This window comes from Anticarsia gemmatalis, chromosome 8 (genome assembly GCF_050436995.1).
Source record: "Anticarsia gemmatalis isolate Benzon Research Colony breed Stoneville strain chromosome 8, ilAntGemm2 primary, whole genome shotgun sequence".
NCBI lineage: Eukaryota > Metazoa > Arthropoda > Insecta > Lepidoptera > Erebidae > Anticarsia > Anticarsia gemmatalis.
The window spans coordinates 396,553-414,823 of record NC_134752.1 but is presented as its reverse complement, the minus strand read 5'-3'; the positions used below and the strand labels follow the sequence as shown (position 1 = coordinate 414,823).

Genomic DNA, 18,271 nt, shown 5'->3' with positions numbered 1-18,271 from the left:
CGAACAGCATTACACTGCATGTTTAGAAACACCCATAAAAAAACTACATCGAAACATCAAGAGATCAAGGTCAGACAGTTGGAAGTCGGCGAACGAGTACAGGCCCGTGACTACACGAGTGCTAAGCACCATTGGCAGTTTGGTACTATCACAAGACGTCTAGGCCGACTTCATTATGAGATCCGCACCGACAACGGCGATGTCTGGCGCCGACACCTCAACCAGGTGTTGGCTGCATCTTATATTCAGCAGAACAGCTAAGAGGTTAGGAGGGGAGAAATGTGGTGAACCTAAACTCCACCTAAACTCCTTCTACTCTATGGTAGATGCCATATATTAATCACTAGCTGACCCGCGCAACTTCGTTTGCGTGTATCCCGCTACTTCGACAAATACAGTCAACGCACCAACACATATTGGATACTAATTTTCAATTCACAATAACTTCTCTTTCCCTTAACCGCGTTTAAAATATTAAAATGTTTTTTGGTTTCTGTGACTCTTCTTTGATCGCCCCCCCTATCAGTTTTTGGAAAAAATATTTAAGTAATGTACAGTTTTTTTTTTGTCTTATATGTATAGATCAAAGTCGTAGTACCTACTTTTTAATATTATTTATTTTTTATGTACCGTTTTTTTATATTTTTTGTGACGCGCTATTTATAGGGACGCTGCCCCCGCCGCCACGGCCGGCCCGTACCGTGCCGCAATACTAATATCGTGATATCTCCTAAACTATATGTCTAAATAACACACTGTAAACTGCAAAAATAATCTAAATTAAATGCTCGTGATGATGAACTTACTTATTTTGATAAGGATATATGTATTATTGGTTATATCACCAGTTAAACATCACCCAACGAATTAAATGTTTTTTTAATACAGAAAAGTAGTTTTTGTGACTTAAATAAAAAAGCTGGATATATGTCATCGCGGACTTTTTTGTAGAACTAATAAAGACCAATGTTTTTGCTATACATTGTTCTTACTTGTATCCAACGGTATAAGCGGCGCACGCACAAATGCAATCTTCAATTAGATTTTTTTTCTGACTTCTTGGACATAAATCGCTATAACTCAGCTAATATAGTTTCAATGTATTTCAATTATATATAAAAACCTGTCGGAGAAAATACTCTTTCTATTAGTGAAAACCGCATCAAAATCCGTTGCGTAGTTTTAAAGTTTTATGCATACGAAGGGACTACAGACAAAATGGGCGACTTTGTTTTATACTATGTAGTGATATAACGATTTGGCATTCTCTGTCAATATATATATCAAACACGTAATGCTTGTATTTTATTAATACATAATACTATCAATAATTATTAGTTTGCTACAACTGTAACGCGATTTTACAGTCGGTACTGTCAAGTATCGAAAGTTTGATATTTAAAATTTTCTGCAAAAATAGTTCCTACGACGCCCGTTAGAGGCGCTGATCAGATTTTCATACAAAATTTCGCGATGACTAGCCGGTTGTCGATAGTCAATAGTAGTAGGGAATCAAGCTACTGTTCTATTTAGTTTATATTGAACTGCTACATCGGATATACCTACACTAAATTATTAATTTTAATCAAGACACATTGTGTATGCCTAGGTTCTCTACCATATTGTTGGGTAATAGTTGTTTTGTCAAAACCAGCTTAAGTCTCATGTATAGTTATTTAACATCACCAAAATAGTCTTACGTCACAGGTATTCTCGAGACCGATCGGTTTAGTAGTCATAATCACTGGTGTAAAATCAGCCGTCTCTGTGCGTCAATAATATCGGTTTAACAGTTTAACCGTATAAGCGTATCAGACAGACATACGCATCAAAAAATAATCTTAATCATTTATTATTACTAATAAATATGTAAAGCGGAATGGAATACCGTTTCCCGTCATAATGGGTAATCCACACTAGCATAACCATTTACTGAACAGCAAACAAGATGGAAGTTTTCCTTGAATTGACACATTGTCTTATTTTCCTGCTAACTATATACTACGTTAATTATTGCATTCGTTTCTAACACTTACGTGCAATTAATACTACAAATAGATAGACAGTTCGTGTATTATTCATCGATATGATAAAGTACCTATGTAATTTGATAACTCGATGCCTCATTAGTATCTTAGTATAACCGTGTGTGTTATGTAAATAACTGTGTAAAGAAGTCGCGTTCTATCGTCTAATAAGTGGTCATTTTACTTCAAGTGAAGCTTATAGTAAATATTAATATACTGTTTTTCAGTTGATATTGTTGTATATTATGCTATCAGTGAGTGATTATGAATAGAAACGATCGTATTGCCTGGACTGAGTATAATATACGTCTAAATCAAAAGGTATGTTTTAAATGAAACTTATCTTCAAAGGCTGCTTGGTTCCCATTACACTAGTACCCGGTTTTACGCCTTCTGGATAAGTATTGGTTAACTTATCTAGAGGAGTATTGGCAGCTGTTTTTATTTGCAGTCTCTTTATCTATTGGATAGGTTAACCGACAGTTATCCTGAGCTGTGAAACTGGCTTTAGATTGTTTCAGTGGTGTACCCTTTCATTGTATTTACGTTTGAAAGTTCATTATTTCACATGTTTGTTAAAGCCACTGGTATTTTAGTACGAATCAAAGTGTCGTGTATTGCGTCTGGTAGATATAAAGCGCCATTTAACTTTATTTGTCTGAATCTAGGCGTAAAATATATATTTACAAGAGACGAAGGCTTAGACTTGGGGTAAGAAAAGACGATGTCAGTTGTCTTTCTGTCCCTTTGTGCTATATTCAGACGTATTTAGTTAAATGGAGCGTACGTCAACACTCAAAATAGTAAGTGCACGTTTATGAAAATATTTAAGGGAAACCTGTAGAACCAAAAGGTTAGGTATATACAACGAATTAAGCCCTTGTTAAATGCACGGGGATATTCATTGCCAAACAGTGGTATAAACTAGTCCATATATCGTATGGTTAGCCGCCAACCTAGTGTAAAAGTTGTTGAACCAGCTCGAAGGTCTGACATGGCTTAACGACTGTTGACTGATAACAGCCGGGACCGTCTTTTTACGTTTCCTCCGAAGCACGGAAACGCTTAGTTCAAATACCACTATGTGTATCTATCTATATAATGTGTGAAAGGTTGCTTAACGTGATCGTTAACAAACCGATGAGCGCAACAAGCAAAATGAGACCATAGACGTAATGTTATCTATACTATACTAATATTATAAAGCTGAAGAGTTTGTTTGTTTGTTTGTTTGTTTGATTGATTGTTTGATTGTTTGTTTGTTTGTTTGAACGCGCTAATCTCAGGAACTACTGGTCCGATTTGAAAAAATCTTTCACTGTTAGATAGCCCATTTATCGAGGAAGGCTATAGGCTATAAATCATCACGCTACGACCAATAGGAGCAGAGTAGCAATAGGAAATGTTACAAAAACGGGCTAAAATTTGACCCATTCTCTCTTATGTGACGCCAGCGAAGTTGCGCGGGTCAGCTAGTCTTATAATAAAGGATTTTGTAGCGCGATTTATATTGTTGTTTACAAATATTCTAGACGTATTTTATCACTATATTACGCCGATAAGGAAATATCTGAGTACATTGTATCTGATATTCAGATTAGTAATCTGCTTTGTAAGAATTATATAAAAATAAACATCACTATCTGTGCGACCTTTCATTGTAAAAGTGCGTTGTACTAAATAAAGACATAGACATTTTTTTATTAATTTTGTGAAGACTTTATTAGTGTGGATTTTAGACTTTCTATGGTTATAATAATAAATTATTAATGTACGGTTTAACAATTAATAGTTATTTGGACATTGGGTGAGCAATTAAAATTTTATTTACGTGTGAATTTTTGGTGAAATAGGTGGTCATTTGTAGGTACCAGTGGGTGCAATACCCATATTATTTCGCTGTCCGTCTGTCACCAGGGTACATAGTTAATTATAAACTGGCATGTTAATATAAAATTCATTAGAAAATATAATTTTAGATTGAACATTTTGAAAAATTCTCCTACAATATACAGTCGTTAGTTTTAAGTTCCAACTTGCACGGTTTGCACTTCATCAACTCTTAGAACTTATTCATTCGCTAGTTAAAGGCATGTTTTAGCTATCAAACCATTAAGTAATATATTAGAACGTTTATAATAACAGGATTATAGGTATAGTTCATCTGTATTCTATTTTATGCCTGCAAGCTTTTAGACTGATTATCCACTATTTACTAAAATAAGCTGCGGCCTCACCATCTCTGAATAAATATCGGGTAGCTGGTTAATTTAAACAGCTGTACATTAAGGGCCAGTTTCAAAGTTTATATTCAAGTGATAGATTACCTATCTGATACCCAAATACAGTAGCCTTTCTTTTACTATATTTATATGTTATCAGACATTCATCTATAAGCCTTGAAATTGAATAATTATTTTGTGGATAACCAGCCTAAATGTTCCTTTTATTTTTCTTTGCGAAAGTTTTTTTTTGCCATGGTATTCGTAAGTCTAGTGTGCCAGTGTAGTCCATTGAAATGTTACAATTTGAGGGCCGAATATTGCATTTGTTAGAGGACGCAATTTTATTTTTGGAACATGTAGGGGGGGTCTATAGAAGCTTAACTTGAAGTTTGTGGGGTCGCCACTCTTGTCCCCCGGCCGCCATCTTGGAAAAGGAGGTGGAATCACTTTTTTCGCTATATCTCGGAAACTATGCGCCTTACAATAAAATTGTAAAAGCATAATTTGTAGCAAATTACTTTGCCTACAAATATGTAGAATAATTTTTTGCCCTAAATTAACGGGTCTATCCCACTAGTCCCGTTGAGTTGTCCCGTGACGGGACAACTGGCACTATTTTGTCCCAGTTGTCCCGTGGCGGGACAAGTGACACTGTTTTGGTGTCAGTTGTCCCGTTGCAGAAAAATCACGGGACTAATGGGACAGACGGAAGGGTCAAAACAACTGGTTCCATTGAGTTGTTGTGTGACAACAGGTACTTGGTACTTTGGTAAGATAGCAGACGTTATAAGTTGTGTTGTAGTACATTTTTACTTAATTTCTAGTAGATAAGTTGAAATTACATTAGGTACATGTTGAATTGACTTGAGTGTTTGAGCTGCTCCAGGGGCCTGTTAACAATATATTTTTAGTTTCCTTACATTATGTTTTTTCAAGTAGGGAATTTCGGATAAGCATTTTACATTTATGGTATGGAAGGTCATAGATATAGACACTCTTGTCAATTTAATTATAACGTGAAAAGCCCAAATGGTAAAAAAACTTCTTGTGAATTTAAAGTTTACATAGATAAGCGTACAATTCATCATCTGCTATCTTACCAAAGTACCAAGTACCTGTTGTAACACAACAACTCAATGGAACCAGTTGTTTTGACCCTTCCGTCTGTCCCATTAGTCCCGTGATTTTTCTGCAACGGGACAACTGGCACCAAAACAGTGTCACTTGTCCCGCCACGGGACAACTCAACGGGACTAGTGGGATAGACCCAAATTAACAATTAAAGAAGTTATAAGCAAAAAAGTGAAGTTTTTTTTTACAAAAATTTTCTTTCCGAATCCGGTCTAATTCGGAGCGCTGTTACTGAGTTTCTTATTCATGAAATTGAAAAAAATTGTGGTGAAAAAATTACTCGAAAAATACTCTGCAAGGCTAGTCTGAGGATTTTTTTTTTGTATATAAACGCATCAGCTTAGCCTTCTTTCCTAACCATGTTGGAGTCGGCTTCCAGTCTCACCAGATGCAGCTGAATACCGGTGTTTTACATAGAGCGCCTGCCTATCTGACCTCCACAACCCAGTTACCTGGGCTATAAAACGATACCCTTCGTTAAGACTGGTTGTCAGACTTTCAAGCTTCTGACTGTTAACGACTGTCAAAGATCTTCGAAAATGACAGCCGGGACCCACAATTTAACGTGCCTTCCGAAACACGGAGGAACTCGATATGTGTAAGATGGTCACCCATCCACAGAACAACCTCGGCAAGCGTGGTTTAACCTCAGACATCGATCCGCGCGGCTGTCGTGAAAAAAAGTTATATAGCAACAAAGAAATTTTTTATAAAAAAAATTGCACTTTTTTGCCTATAATTTCTTTAATTGTTAATTTAGGGCAAAAAAATATTCTACATATTTGTAGGCAAAGTAATTTGCTAAAAATTATGATTTTACAATTTTATTGTAAGACGCATAGTTTCCGAGATAAAGCGAAAAAAGTGTTTCCACCCCCTTTTCCAAGATGGCGGCCGGGGGACAAGGGTGGCGACCCCACAAACTTCAAGTTAAGCTTTTATAGACCCCCCCTACATGTTCCAAAAATAAAATTTCGTCCTCTAGGAAATGTAAAACTCATGAAACATTTCAATGGACTAGTGTGTTATAGGGAGTGTTTGACGTGTGGTATTGTATTACAGATGCCCCGTGGTCGGGACGAAATGCAAGTAAACGTGGCGGGCCTAAGGAGAAATATTAAAAACCTCGCGCACAACTATTCCGATGCCCAGGTAAATATTGCACAATTGAATTACACCTCAATCCGTTACAAGAATGCACGCTTGACGATGAAAAAAATTGTAATGCTTAAAGTAGTTCGTTATACCTAGATTAAACCCATTACTATTCTATTGCTGGATAAAGGTCTCCTCCCGGAATGAGTTAGGGTTTAAACACTCAAACCATCACTTTGGTCAAGTGCGGGTTAGGGACTTCACATACCTTCAAGAACTGTATTAGAGAACTCTCAGACGTGTAAGGGTTCATCAAAATGTTTTCCTTTGACAAGAGCAAGTGATCATTATTATTAATTTGCACATCATTTTGAAAATTTATTTGTTGCATTAAGTTTCGAACTTTGTAACCTCGACCATTTTGATTGGGGACGAATGCTTATCACGTGAAACTTTAAATTTCCATAATATAAGTGAGAGGCGACATTACTTTTAAATAATTCTGCGTGATCTATACGTAATATAAATGTTTTGTCAGGTAAAAGTGCGCGAGGCAACATCGAACGACCCATGGGGCCCGTCCAGCACGCTGATGGCGGAGATCGCCGACCTCACGTACAACGTGATGGCCTTCACCGAGATCATGCAGATGATCTGGAAGCGGCTCAACGACCACGGCAAGAACTGGCGGCACGTCTACAAGGTACTACTACACCATACTAGTGTCATATTGACCCATGGTGGCCATTTCTATTGAAACCAGAAGCCTGTGAAACACTCTGTTTCTGTCCAAGTGTGTGCACAATATACAGGTAAACTTTCATAGTCCAATGGGACTGATCACTGACAAAAAGGTTACGCACAGGATTGACGGTTTTAGGCAGGAAGGTCAACGACTTTACCCTCTTAACCCTCCTTACTCCGGATAATCGCTGCTTAAATTCAAAGAAACAGCAACTGAAAACACTGTCAATGGTAACAAACGAACAACTTTAGTAATGTTTTTTTTTTCATTCTGTAGGCACTAGTGCTGATGGAGTATTTGATAAAGACCGGCAGTGAGAAGGTGGCTATGCAGTGCAAAGAGAACATATTCGCCATTCACACGCTCAAAGACTTCCAGTACATGGAGGAGGGGAAAGACCAGGGTATGTTCTCACTTGAACTTACTTTACACTTTTTTTTATTAATCTTCATGTTGTTCAACGATTGCTATCTTCATTGATACTAATCAAGACTATTTTTTGTGTCCTTTGAAGCACGAAAGCGCTTTTTTGCTCAACATTTTGTAAGCAGCCTATCTATGGCATGTCTGCGCTAAAGTTTGTTAAACCCACTAATCGTTTACAGACCGGTGAATGTGACCAGCGATGAGTATTTCAAATATAAAAGTGTATTATTGTAGGTCTGAACGTCCGCGAGAAGGCGAAGCAGCTGGTTAACCTGCTGAAGGATGAGGAGCGGCTGAAGAACGAGCGGGCGCGCGCGCTCAAGGCCAAGCAGCGGTTCGCGCAGAGTGCTAGTGCATTCGGCAGTGACGGCGCGCTCGACACGCCCTCCTCGCCCACCTACCCGCCGGTACGTCAGCACAGCCGAATTCTTTCTAGTCAACGGTTATAGGCTGATGATTTCGAAGTAACCCCTCCTTCATTCCTGAAGAGGACATCGTCCAGCAGGGACACAGTAATTAATGAAATGTTGGTCTGTTCCCGCAGCTAAGCGGAGACTCAGCGGAGTGGTCGGGCGGGCGCGAGGCGGAGCTGGCGCGGCCGCTGACGGCGGGCGAGGAGGAGCTGCAGCTGCAGCTGGCGCTGGCCATGAGCCGCGAGGAGGCCGAGCGCGACGAGCGTCGCCGCCGCTCCGACGACGTGCGCCTGCAGCTCGCCATCAGCCAGTCGCAGAATGACTTTCAGTACGTGCACACTCTGAACACAAAAATATACCACACAAACCTTACAACACAACCTATACTCGAGCCATTTCAAAAGTGCGACCTAAATCATGTCAATATATCGGAGTCTCTCGCTCGCACTTACACATCGTCACATTTCTATGATTCTTTTGATTATAACATAGTTTGCACGTTTGTAACGGCCTTACTATAGTTACATTTTCCACACCCTGAATATAAACTCTTCAACCAGAATTATACCAAATCCTACTCCTACATTTAAATCTCCCCACATATACCCTACAGAACCTAGTTACCCTCTCCTTCCCTCCCTAACTCCGTCCTCCCCGTAGCCTGGAGTCCCTGTTCCGCGGTGCTCCGCTGTGGGAGTGCGCGGAGGAGGAGTCGCCGCGCGGCTGGCTGTACGGCTGCTGCCAGTGCCTCGGCGCCACACACAGAATGTAATCCGTCAGTGCCCCACTTGTATCGATATACAACTGTAGACGGTAGTGGTGACGCTGAACTAAGCCAACCGGCCACATAACCTTAGTATCTACTTTGTCTAAAAGTAGTCATTATCGCAAAAACGGTCACTATTAGCTGTACAAATTGTACATTTCGATATTGTAAAAATCATATGCCTTTAGGAAAATACTATAAACACATCCATCCATATAATAGGATAGCTATAGTGTACTTCCTACCATAGAAAATGTATTCATAGTACGTCATTATTTGTGTAAATTTCAGACAATTCTCAGATCAGATTTAAAAGTTACAAATAGTAATAAGACAATGTTGTACACTTACAGGACGGGCGTGGAACCAGCGCCTTCGAAGAAGTCATCAGCGGAAGGCCAGCAGTCTCACCTACTGGACCTGCTGGACGTGAACCTCAGCAGCCCCCCCACACACGCGGCACCGCTCGCTGACCCCTGGGGCGGGGAGGTCAAACAGGTAAGGATCAAACCACATATGTCTTAGACTAATTTTGATAGACTTTAGCACGGAGATAGAATGAGTTCCAAGACTTAACTTAGGCATAATATTATAATGCAACGACTCTTAAACGCGATTGAAAATTAAAAGTTAAAGATACGTTATTTGTTTATACGACGTCTCGATCGAATTGCATAAAACTTTTTTTTTATGAATTAATCTTCAGGCAAGGACCTGGTTGAAATAAGGTATGGAACTTCTATTAAAGTACCCCAGACGCGGGCCTCAGCCGTCCTAAAATCGGTCTATCTGTTTAGCCGTGAAAGCGTAACAAACTTTCATACTAATAATGTTGCTACGGCTATTATACTGTTTTATGATACTCTTATGTTATTTATTTAGCCTATGCATTTGGAGTTCGGTATATTTGGCGAGTCTATGGTAAGAAACTACCTGAAATTGTAGACGCTAGGCAGTATGCTAACTATTATAACAGTATATGTGTTGATTGTACTGCTAAAACATTTCTTAAAGGGATACAAAGTCCCCAATCCGTAGTAAGCTAGAGCTTTCAACTCAGGGCATAATCCCTCATACTTGGACCCTTTGCCCAGTAGTGGTACAGGTAAAGGTTTTTACTTATGAATTGATTTGTGTTTCAGGAGACATCGTCAGACGCGTGGTCAGCGGTGGGCAGCCCGGCGCGGGACCCGTGGGCGCCCGCCGCCGCCGCGCCCGCAGACCCCTGGGCGCCTGTTGCACATGTACGTATAACGAACAATAAAAAAGCATATTTCTTTCCTTTCGTTAAATTAGGAATATACTAGAGGACAAATGCCTTGTGACACGTATCACAAGTGACGCGATGTCGCAAAATATGTCTAATTTCGTTTGACATGTCGCTTACATAATATATTATTAGGTCGTGGGACATTTCTCTAACGTATCTTTAGAAAAATCTATTTTAGGTTTGAAAGCTTTTTCTAGAGGACAGGAAATTATGAAATTATTTTTTCACACCACTTATTGAGGAAACCTATTTAAATCACTTTGTCTCAATTGCCAACTCTTAGAACACACCCTGATCGCTTAAACACAATTTATTCACCCCACAATCCATTCCATACTAATATTATAAATGCGAAAGTAACTCTGTCTGTCTGTCTGTCTGTCTGTCTGTCTGTCTGTCTGTCTGTCTGTCTGTCTGTCTGCTACTCAATCACGTCTAAACTACTGAACCAATTTGCATGAAATTTGGTATGGAGATATTTTGATACCCGAGGAAGGACATAGGCTACTTTTTACCCCGGGAAAATGACGCATTTCCCGGCAAAATTCAGAAAATTCAACGAAGTCGCGAAAAATCTATATTATAATGACATTGAATTAATAAAATTCCGTTGCCATGGCAACTGTTTTAATGGCGGATATGTCTTAGCGCGACTTCGTTATACTAAGAGATATAAATAATTTTGAGAATATTTTTCGTGAAAAAAAAAGCATATTTTATATCATCACGCTACGACCAATAGGAGCAGAGTAGGTAACAGTAAAAAGTGTTACAAAAACATGAAAAATTCTGACCCATTCTCTCTTATGTGACGCAAGCGAAGTTGCGCGGGTCAGCTAGTAAAGTTATAACTTCATTATACAGTTACAGATGTCCAGCAAGTCCCCGGTGTCGGTGCTGTCATCGCCGTCGTCGTCGGAGCTGGAGCAGTTCGACGCGCTGTCGCAGCGGCCGCGCACCAACACCAACAACATCAACTCCAACCACAACAACAACGATCACGACCCCTTCGACCTCACTGCACTCGGTAAGACGTGTTGAAAGTCTTTGAACGACTTGCATAAGTAAATCTGCTGTAAACTAAGCTTCTAGAGACAGCTACAAAACTATATAGTTAACCAGTTGCGCTCACCAGTCAATAAACCATCTGTGGGTTGAGCAACCTTTGGCGCGCTCATTCTATAGATGGGTGATCGCATAGTGGTATTCGAGCTGAGTGTCTCCATGCTTCGGAGGTCACGTAAAAATCGGTTCCAGTTGTTGTCAACTAAAACAGTCGTTAAATCAGATTAAAGGACTTTCGGGCAAATTGAACAACTTTGACACTTGGTTGACCACTAATCATGCGAAAAAAAAAGAAAATTAATTAATTTCAATCAATCGTCTCACCAGTCACCTTTTTAATAAGTTAAGCCCTCGATCAGTAGTTGGACACAAATGGATTATATGAAATGTTATTGACTGTTGTATTATGTTTCAGGCGACAACCTAAGTCCAGCGCCAGCGTCGCCCCCTGGTGGAGCAGTAAAGAAGTCAGCGTCGATGTTCCTGGGCGAGAACTCCGGGCTCGTGAACCTGGAGCGTCTGCTGCAGGCGCCGGGCGCGGCGCCGCCCGCGCCCAACCCCTTCGCGCCGCCCGACCCGCCCAAGCCGCAGCAGATGTTCGCCCAGCCCGCACCCGTATGTACACAAACATTTTTATAACTTTTCAATCTTCATGCTACGAACGCAATTAATCTTATATTGCAAGCCGTTTCGGTTTTGGTTACGTCACGTTGACGCAACTTCAACAAATCAAGTATAGTATTTTAACAAATTCATGAGTACTATAATGCCTTTTCGAAACATCCTTGCGTACACTTATTTGACTAGCCGAAACAATAATCTAACATATTAGCAACTTACGTGTGACTAAAAATCCAAAGAACCACTACATACTGCAACTTATTTCAATGCAAATTAATTATCTCAACACTTTAATTACAGGCGCGGTTAACAATGAACGAGTTAAAACAACAACAGATGGGACTGCAAGGGCTCACATTCCCGAGCGCGTCCCCGGCCTTCGGCGCGCCGCCCCTCCACGCGGCCCCGGCGGACCCCTGGGCGCCTCCCCCCGGGGCTGTGGGGGTGCTGCCGACCAACAACATGGGGCCTATGAACAATATGAGCGGCATGAGCAACATGGGCAACATGGGCAACATGGGCAACATGAGCAACATGAGCAACATTAGTAATATGAACAACCTGGGCGGCATGGGTGGCATGGCGCTGGGCCCGGCGCTGCCGCTGGCCAACATGGCGGGCGTGGACGCGCGCTCGTCGTCCCCCTGGTCGCCCCCGCACCAGCGCCAGACGCCCAACCCCTTCCTTTCCTAGCCGAACATCCCCCAGGTATGTTACATTCATAAAGTTATAACTAATCGCACAAAAAATTGTTCCAAAATAGGTTTTGTCATATGCTGAGAATGTATTTCTAATTTTATTATAGAACATTTAATTGCCCCTAAGCGTCTGGACGGTATTGTCTACAACTGCTGGTCACTATGCTTCGGATTCGATTCCCGCAACAGAAGAATGTACTACAGCTAATTTATATACGAATATTTCTCAATGAATGCAACCTGGACGTTGGTAATGTGCCCTGTATATGGTAATGGGCTTACACGCTTCCGATGGTTGCATCGTTGGCGGCAAGATTCAGGTGTAATTTACCCTCCACTGTCTATACCTTTGGTTATAAGAAGTGTGATTTTGTTACGTAAAAATTAAGTAAAATGTACCCATGTTATTGCAGGGCTCCAGGTAACTGGGCGCTTGGCGAGTGTCGCGCGGCCGCCAGGCGCGACGTCGCCAGCAGCTGTTCTACTTCCGGGACTACGTGTTCCTGGACCAGCAGTAGGCCGCTGCTCCTCCCCCCACTCCCCCACATACACACACCGGGTATACCGCGCCCACTTATGTATAGTAATATAATAGGTACTACTAACTGTTTTTAATAAGTATTAATAAATATGGATGGCATAGTTTCGTGTGTTATTTTTACAGAAGATATTAGTATGCTTACCATAGATAGATTTGCTGATCTTCAGTTGAATTTTGATAGATATTATATTTAAAATGACGTGCCAGAATTCAACTGAATATAAGCATAGATAGCTTGTTTATATCGACCGCTAATAAATTTCTCAAATAAACTTCGAATTATGAAATGTATCAAAATGTAAAGTGCCACTCAAAAGTATTTCTTACGCTACAATTCTGTTGAAGTGCTAAAGAAGCTAAAGTAAGCACTACTAACTTACTAATTTGAGAGATACTTCTGCATTTGGCTGTAAATATAATAAAATTTCTAATATTTCTTAGTCATTGAAATTACAGTTGATAATTATTAGCTGACTCATGAGGTTTTTCATCAAATTCAACACTGAAAATTGGTAATATTAACATATGCCATCCACAGACTATTATGATTTTACTTATTAAAAATATGATAAAACAATACCTACTTATATTACTATATATAACTCGGCATCTCACAATAACATAGTCCTACCAACTCAATTACCAATACATCGTGTTAAGTTAACGAACAATGTGCGGTGTGTGAACAAGGACACAAAATATTATATGGTGGTAGGTAAGATTGGACGTCGGCGAATCACATTACTAGAACCTGCCAGATAAGTCTCAGATAGCCTGACTGATGGAATTTTGACAGCTGTTTTTATACATTTACTGTCACAATATCCTTAGGGTTAGAGAAACGGCTTATGGAGATGGCCGGTAAAAAGTGATAGTAAATGTATTAAAAAATCTCAAAATTCTTCCTGTTAGGCTATCTGAAACTTATTCAGGAGTGTTGAAACTAAAACCACATTGATGTAGACACCTAACTCAAGTTTTAATACCACTTTAAAATCACTTGTAAGTTAAAGTCAATTTGGGTAACTTTGAATCATTTGGGTAACATAGACAGTGGAAATATGAACTAGTTTCGATTATTTTTTCATATGAAACCAACACAATGGATAAAGGTTTATTTTAGTTTTGCAAACTTTTATCAATTGCGTTGGTTTCATATGAAAAAATAATCGAAACCAGTTCGAATTCCTACTGTCAATGTTACCCAAATGATTCAAAGTGACCCAGGTTGACTGTATTTAATTTTGAGTTAAGTTTTATGTACCCTCGTGAAGAAGGGAGTTAGTTTTTCTATGTATCTGTGTATTCGCCGACGCCCTATAGAGCTGTATACATGTAAAGATATGTTTATATATAGACTGGAAATTGCTGTGAGCTAAATTTAGCTGAATGATTTATTGAGATTGTGTGTCAAAGGAATAATAATGTATTTCATACTTTTATACGTCGATTAAATATATTTGATTTTATTGTAATTAATAAATAAAATTATTGTTTATTTTGTGAATATTTATTAGCTGACCTGTGTAGTTCCGCTTGCGTGTTTTTTGCAAAACAATAGTTTTTTGAGAGAAAAGGAGTTGCTTTTTTGTTGTTGATTCTAGGTTCAGTTGTTCCGTAGAAAGTAACAGACAGACTTTCGCATTTATAATATTAGTATGTTTTTCTTATTAATATTAAAATAACTTATATTTCATCCTCCTGAAACAACACGTCCAACTTCAAAAAACATTATTTCACCATGACACACAATCTCATTGAAATCGTAAATATAGCATAGTTATGTAGCGTCAATAGTTTTACGCGTTTGGGGCCAGCTGAAAACGAGAAATGACGCGAAATATTAACTAAGAACTTATGTAGCAAGTATAGAAAACTATTTAATATGGAAAAACAACGATTATTGCAAATATTCTCTTGCTACATTTCTCAATAGTTGGATTCACATCAAACTAACTATCTGGGATCGCCGATATAAAACCATGGATAGTTCGCGTTTTACCATTACACTATTGATCACAAGGCACGTCTATAAACTGTAGTTACTAGCTGCGCTCACGGGTCGTTTACCGACCGGTGGGTTTAGCAACTTTAGCGCTGACATTTTGTGGATGGGTGGCCGTATAGTCGTATTCGAACTATTTAGGACTAAGTGTCTCCGTGCTAAACCGATCCCTGCTGTCTATTAAGATAACAGTCGTTAAGCCATGTCAAAAGCCTAGTGATTTGAACAACTTTGACACTAGGTTGACCACTAACTCTACGATGAATGAAATGCGACTGTTTGGTGTGGATACAATTTTTGAGTATTACTCAAAGCGTCCTACTAACGATGTACGTAGCTAAAGTACATACAACTAAATTAAATAATAAATAACTAGATATTTTTAACTTAACATAAACGGTGACCATGTCTCGCTTTAGAAATAATATATTCTAATTGATGTAATTTTAATATTGCAATGATTTATTGATATTGCGTGAGATATCTTCGAGTGACAAAGATCTTTAAAACTAGTACTCAGTTTTGAGTAACACTTAAATAAGTAAATTGTTTTGATATTTATGATAAAAAATACTTTTGTGAATCTGGAAATCTTAAAATTGAAACCTATTTCAGTTTAAAACGATACTCAAAAAGAAGGTTTCATTATAATTATGCACTCAGAAGTTTTCACGTTACTACAATCTCAAAACGAGAGTTTCAAAAGCGTTACTTAAACTTGAGAGCGGTTTTACTCGAGATATCTAAACGTGTATCAATGTAATTAATAAATTAACATAAGGTAATTAGCTACGTATATCTGCCAGGCCCCAAACGACTCGGGTGTGAAGGGTTTCGAAAGGTAGCTTTAGAGTTTCACAGCGCGGTTGTGATATACATTACACTTTCATAATAGTCATACAATAATATAATTAATGTTATGCAATCAATGTATTATATACTAGGATACAAGATTTAAGGCCGAATGCAGGAATGTCCATGAAACTATAGGCTTCACTTACTCTTACGCTGATTAAGTTAAGTATTTTATAGAACAATATGTATAGTAGCGTCTCTGTACAGTACCGCGATTCTCTACCACTATCGACTATCGACAACCGGCTAGCTATCGACAAACTATTTTAGCAGTACATTTTGTCAAACTTTTGATACTCGATAGTACCAACTGTTAAGAATTGCACTACAGGTCACATGCAACATCCTGTATGTACAATGTACATGGTACATACGTAAGACCGACGTATTCGTAGAAAGTAAGCCATAAGTAATAAGTATTATGCTGTCTTTTTCACTTTCACGTGTATCCTAGCGATAGATATACTTTAGAACATTACTAATTTAATGACTTTTCTGCATTCAGCTGTAAATTTCGTATCTCAGTATAAAAATGAATGTATTACGATGTTTCTTAAAAATAAATGTACAGAATTTTTCAACATTGATAAAATAATATATGTGTATAGATATAGATTTGTAATAAAATACGGTCCGAATAGTAAATGTAATATAAAGTCTAGTATATGATAGATTATGCGCGAGGAACTTGTATGTGCAATGTGGGACTATAAACAAAATATCGCTTGAAAGGTACATTTTTGTTACTGCTATGTGAGCTTGAACAAAACCTGGGCGTAGTTAGGGCAACTTGCTAGTTAATATCTAGAAAATTGCAGAGATTTTCAAGAACTGTTGTTCTTTCGTGAACGATGCGATGTCTAAATGTTAAACCATCGCGGCACATATTTTAATAAGATAGCCGTTGTTTTTATCGAAGAAGCTGGGTTTTGTGTCGTTTCGAAGGATAATGAATTAGGTTACGAACTCACGGCTCGGTTTTTGCCCGCTTTCTGCAAAATAGTTTGCTTACATGAATTACATATAATTTAATTCCACATTGTGTGCGATTTGCAGTAGCGAACAAAAACCGTGTCGTAAGTTCGACCTGTTACCATAATATCTCTGAATTTTCCCAGCATATAGATTAGTATTGGATAGCTAATTCAACAGATAGTGCGACAGCAAATGTATGAAAAAATTGTCAACAGTTGAAAAAGTATCTGATATGTTTCAAGTGGTGGTGAAAGCAGCCACGAGTATAGTTACTAAGCCAAGACTATGCCTTAAATAATTAAAATCAAATCAATTATTCATTCAGTTCAAATGCTGATACTTATGATAGTCAATGATACAGAGAGTGAATTTACCGCTAGTTCGTAAGGTAGGGTCAATGAGAAGAGCTGGCAAGAATTACACTATAATGCTATTTGTACGTGTTCCACATTGCACGTATACGCTCCTCGCGTGGCCTCGTACCGCGTGTGGAACTCTCAAGCGGTCCTCGCGACCACTAAGGTGACAAGTTTGTTATTCGTGCCTTAGTAACGTTTTTGTATTACACTAAATGTATTGTACGTCGCCACACCACCCCCCTACCCCCCTCTATTTACCAAACTTCCCCCCTCAACACCTACGACCGTGGTTGTCACTTAGCCTTACGATTTTTTTATTATATTTATGTATAATATAGATTCGAAATTATGTTAATTTATCCAATATGGGAATAAAAAGTTGTTTTATGAGATATTTTTATAAATAATCATGTTTTTTTTCTGTATTTTATTTTGATACATATTTTTTGTATGTAATACCTATATTTTGAACAAAACTGTAGAATAGTATTTCTTATACTAGTTGTAGTTTAAAATTTCACGTAAGTCTATGTGATAACCATGTGAAAGTAGCCATAGAATTCATTTAGCTGATATGAAATTCCACTTTACACTGGCTTAGAGTTTCAAAGAGTGCTTGTTAAGTACCCATAACTGTGTATCGTTTCATTGCAAGGTACATCATATTATTCATATGTTCACTATATTTTATAAATAGTCGCAACTATCGACTGACAAAAAATATTATTTTTTCATGTGTGACTCAATCGTCTATGTATTGACATTGATATATTAAATTGTATGATTGTATTACTTGACTACACACTGTCGTGTGAAGCAGCACGCGGGTGTCGCATGTATGTCTGTCCGTCTGTCGCTCGTGGTCCTACACAACAGTATGTCACGATAGGACGATGTAAAAAGCGTTTTACGTACAAAACGATTCCAATTATATTATAGTGAGCTGTATCTATATGTATGAACATTTACAATCCTCATTATCGTCTAGTATTCAACGTATTAGATAAATTATATACGATTAGTTCAGGACGAGTGTGTTGCCACACGCGAAAAC

The 18,271-nt window shown here is 38.6% G+C and overlaps 1 protein-coding gene across 10 annotated transcripts in view; it reads left to right on the top strand.

The window, feature by feature from the left end:
• lqf (epsin homolog lqf) overlaps positions 1-16,601 on the top strand; it is a 46,008-nt gene extending 29,407 nt beyond the window's left edge. For 6 of the 10 annotated variants that reach the window (XM_076116973.1, XM_076116972.1, XM_076116967.1 and 3 more), the window contains 12 exons: positions 6,446-6,535; positions 7,017-7,181; positions 7,500-7,626; positions 7,884-8,056; positions 8,194-8,390; positions 9,182-9,326; positions 9,711-9,749; positions 9,971-10,072; positions 10,963-11,125; positions 11,579-11,778; positions 12,085-12,492; positions 12,896-16,601. In XM_076116973.1, coding sequence (XP_075973088.1) covers positions 6,446-6,535; positions 7,017-7,181; positions 7,500-7,626; positions 7,884-8,056; positions 8,194-8,390; positions 9,182-9,326; positions 9,711-9,749; positions 9,971-10,072; positions 10,963-11,125; positions 11,579-11,778; positions 12,085-12,477 — 1,794 coding nt within the window. In that variant the 3' untranslated portion in view covers positions 12,478-12,492; positions 12,896-16,601. Of the gene's footprint in view, positions 1-2,144; positions 2,349-6,445; positions 6,536-7,016; positions 7,182-7,499; positions 7,627-7,883; positions 8,057-8,193; positions 8,391-9,181; positions 9,327-9,710; positions 9,750-9,970; positions 10,073-10,962; positions 11,126-11,578; positions 11,779-12,084; positions 12,493-12,895 lie in introns of those variants that run through there. The other 4 variants (XM_076116966.1, XM_076116965.1, XM_076116971.1 and 1 more) reach the window with 4 other exon arrangements.
• Positions 16,602-18,271: the final 1,670 nt, after the last annotated feature.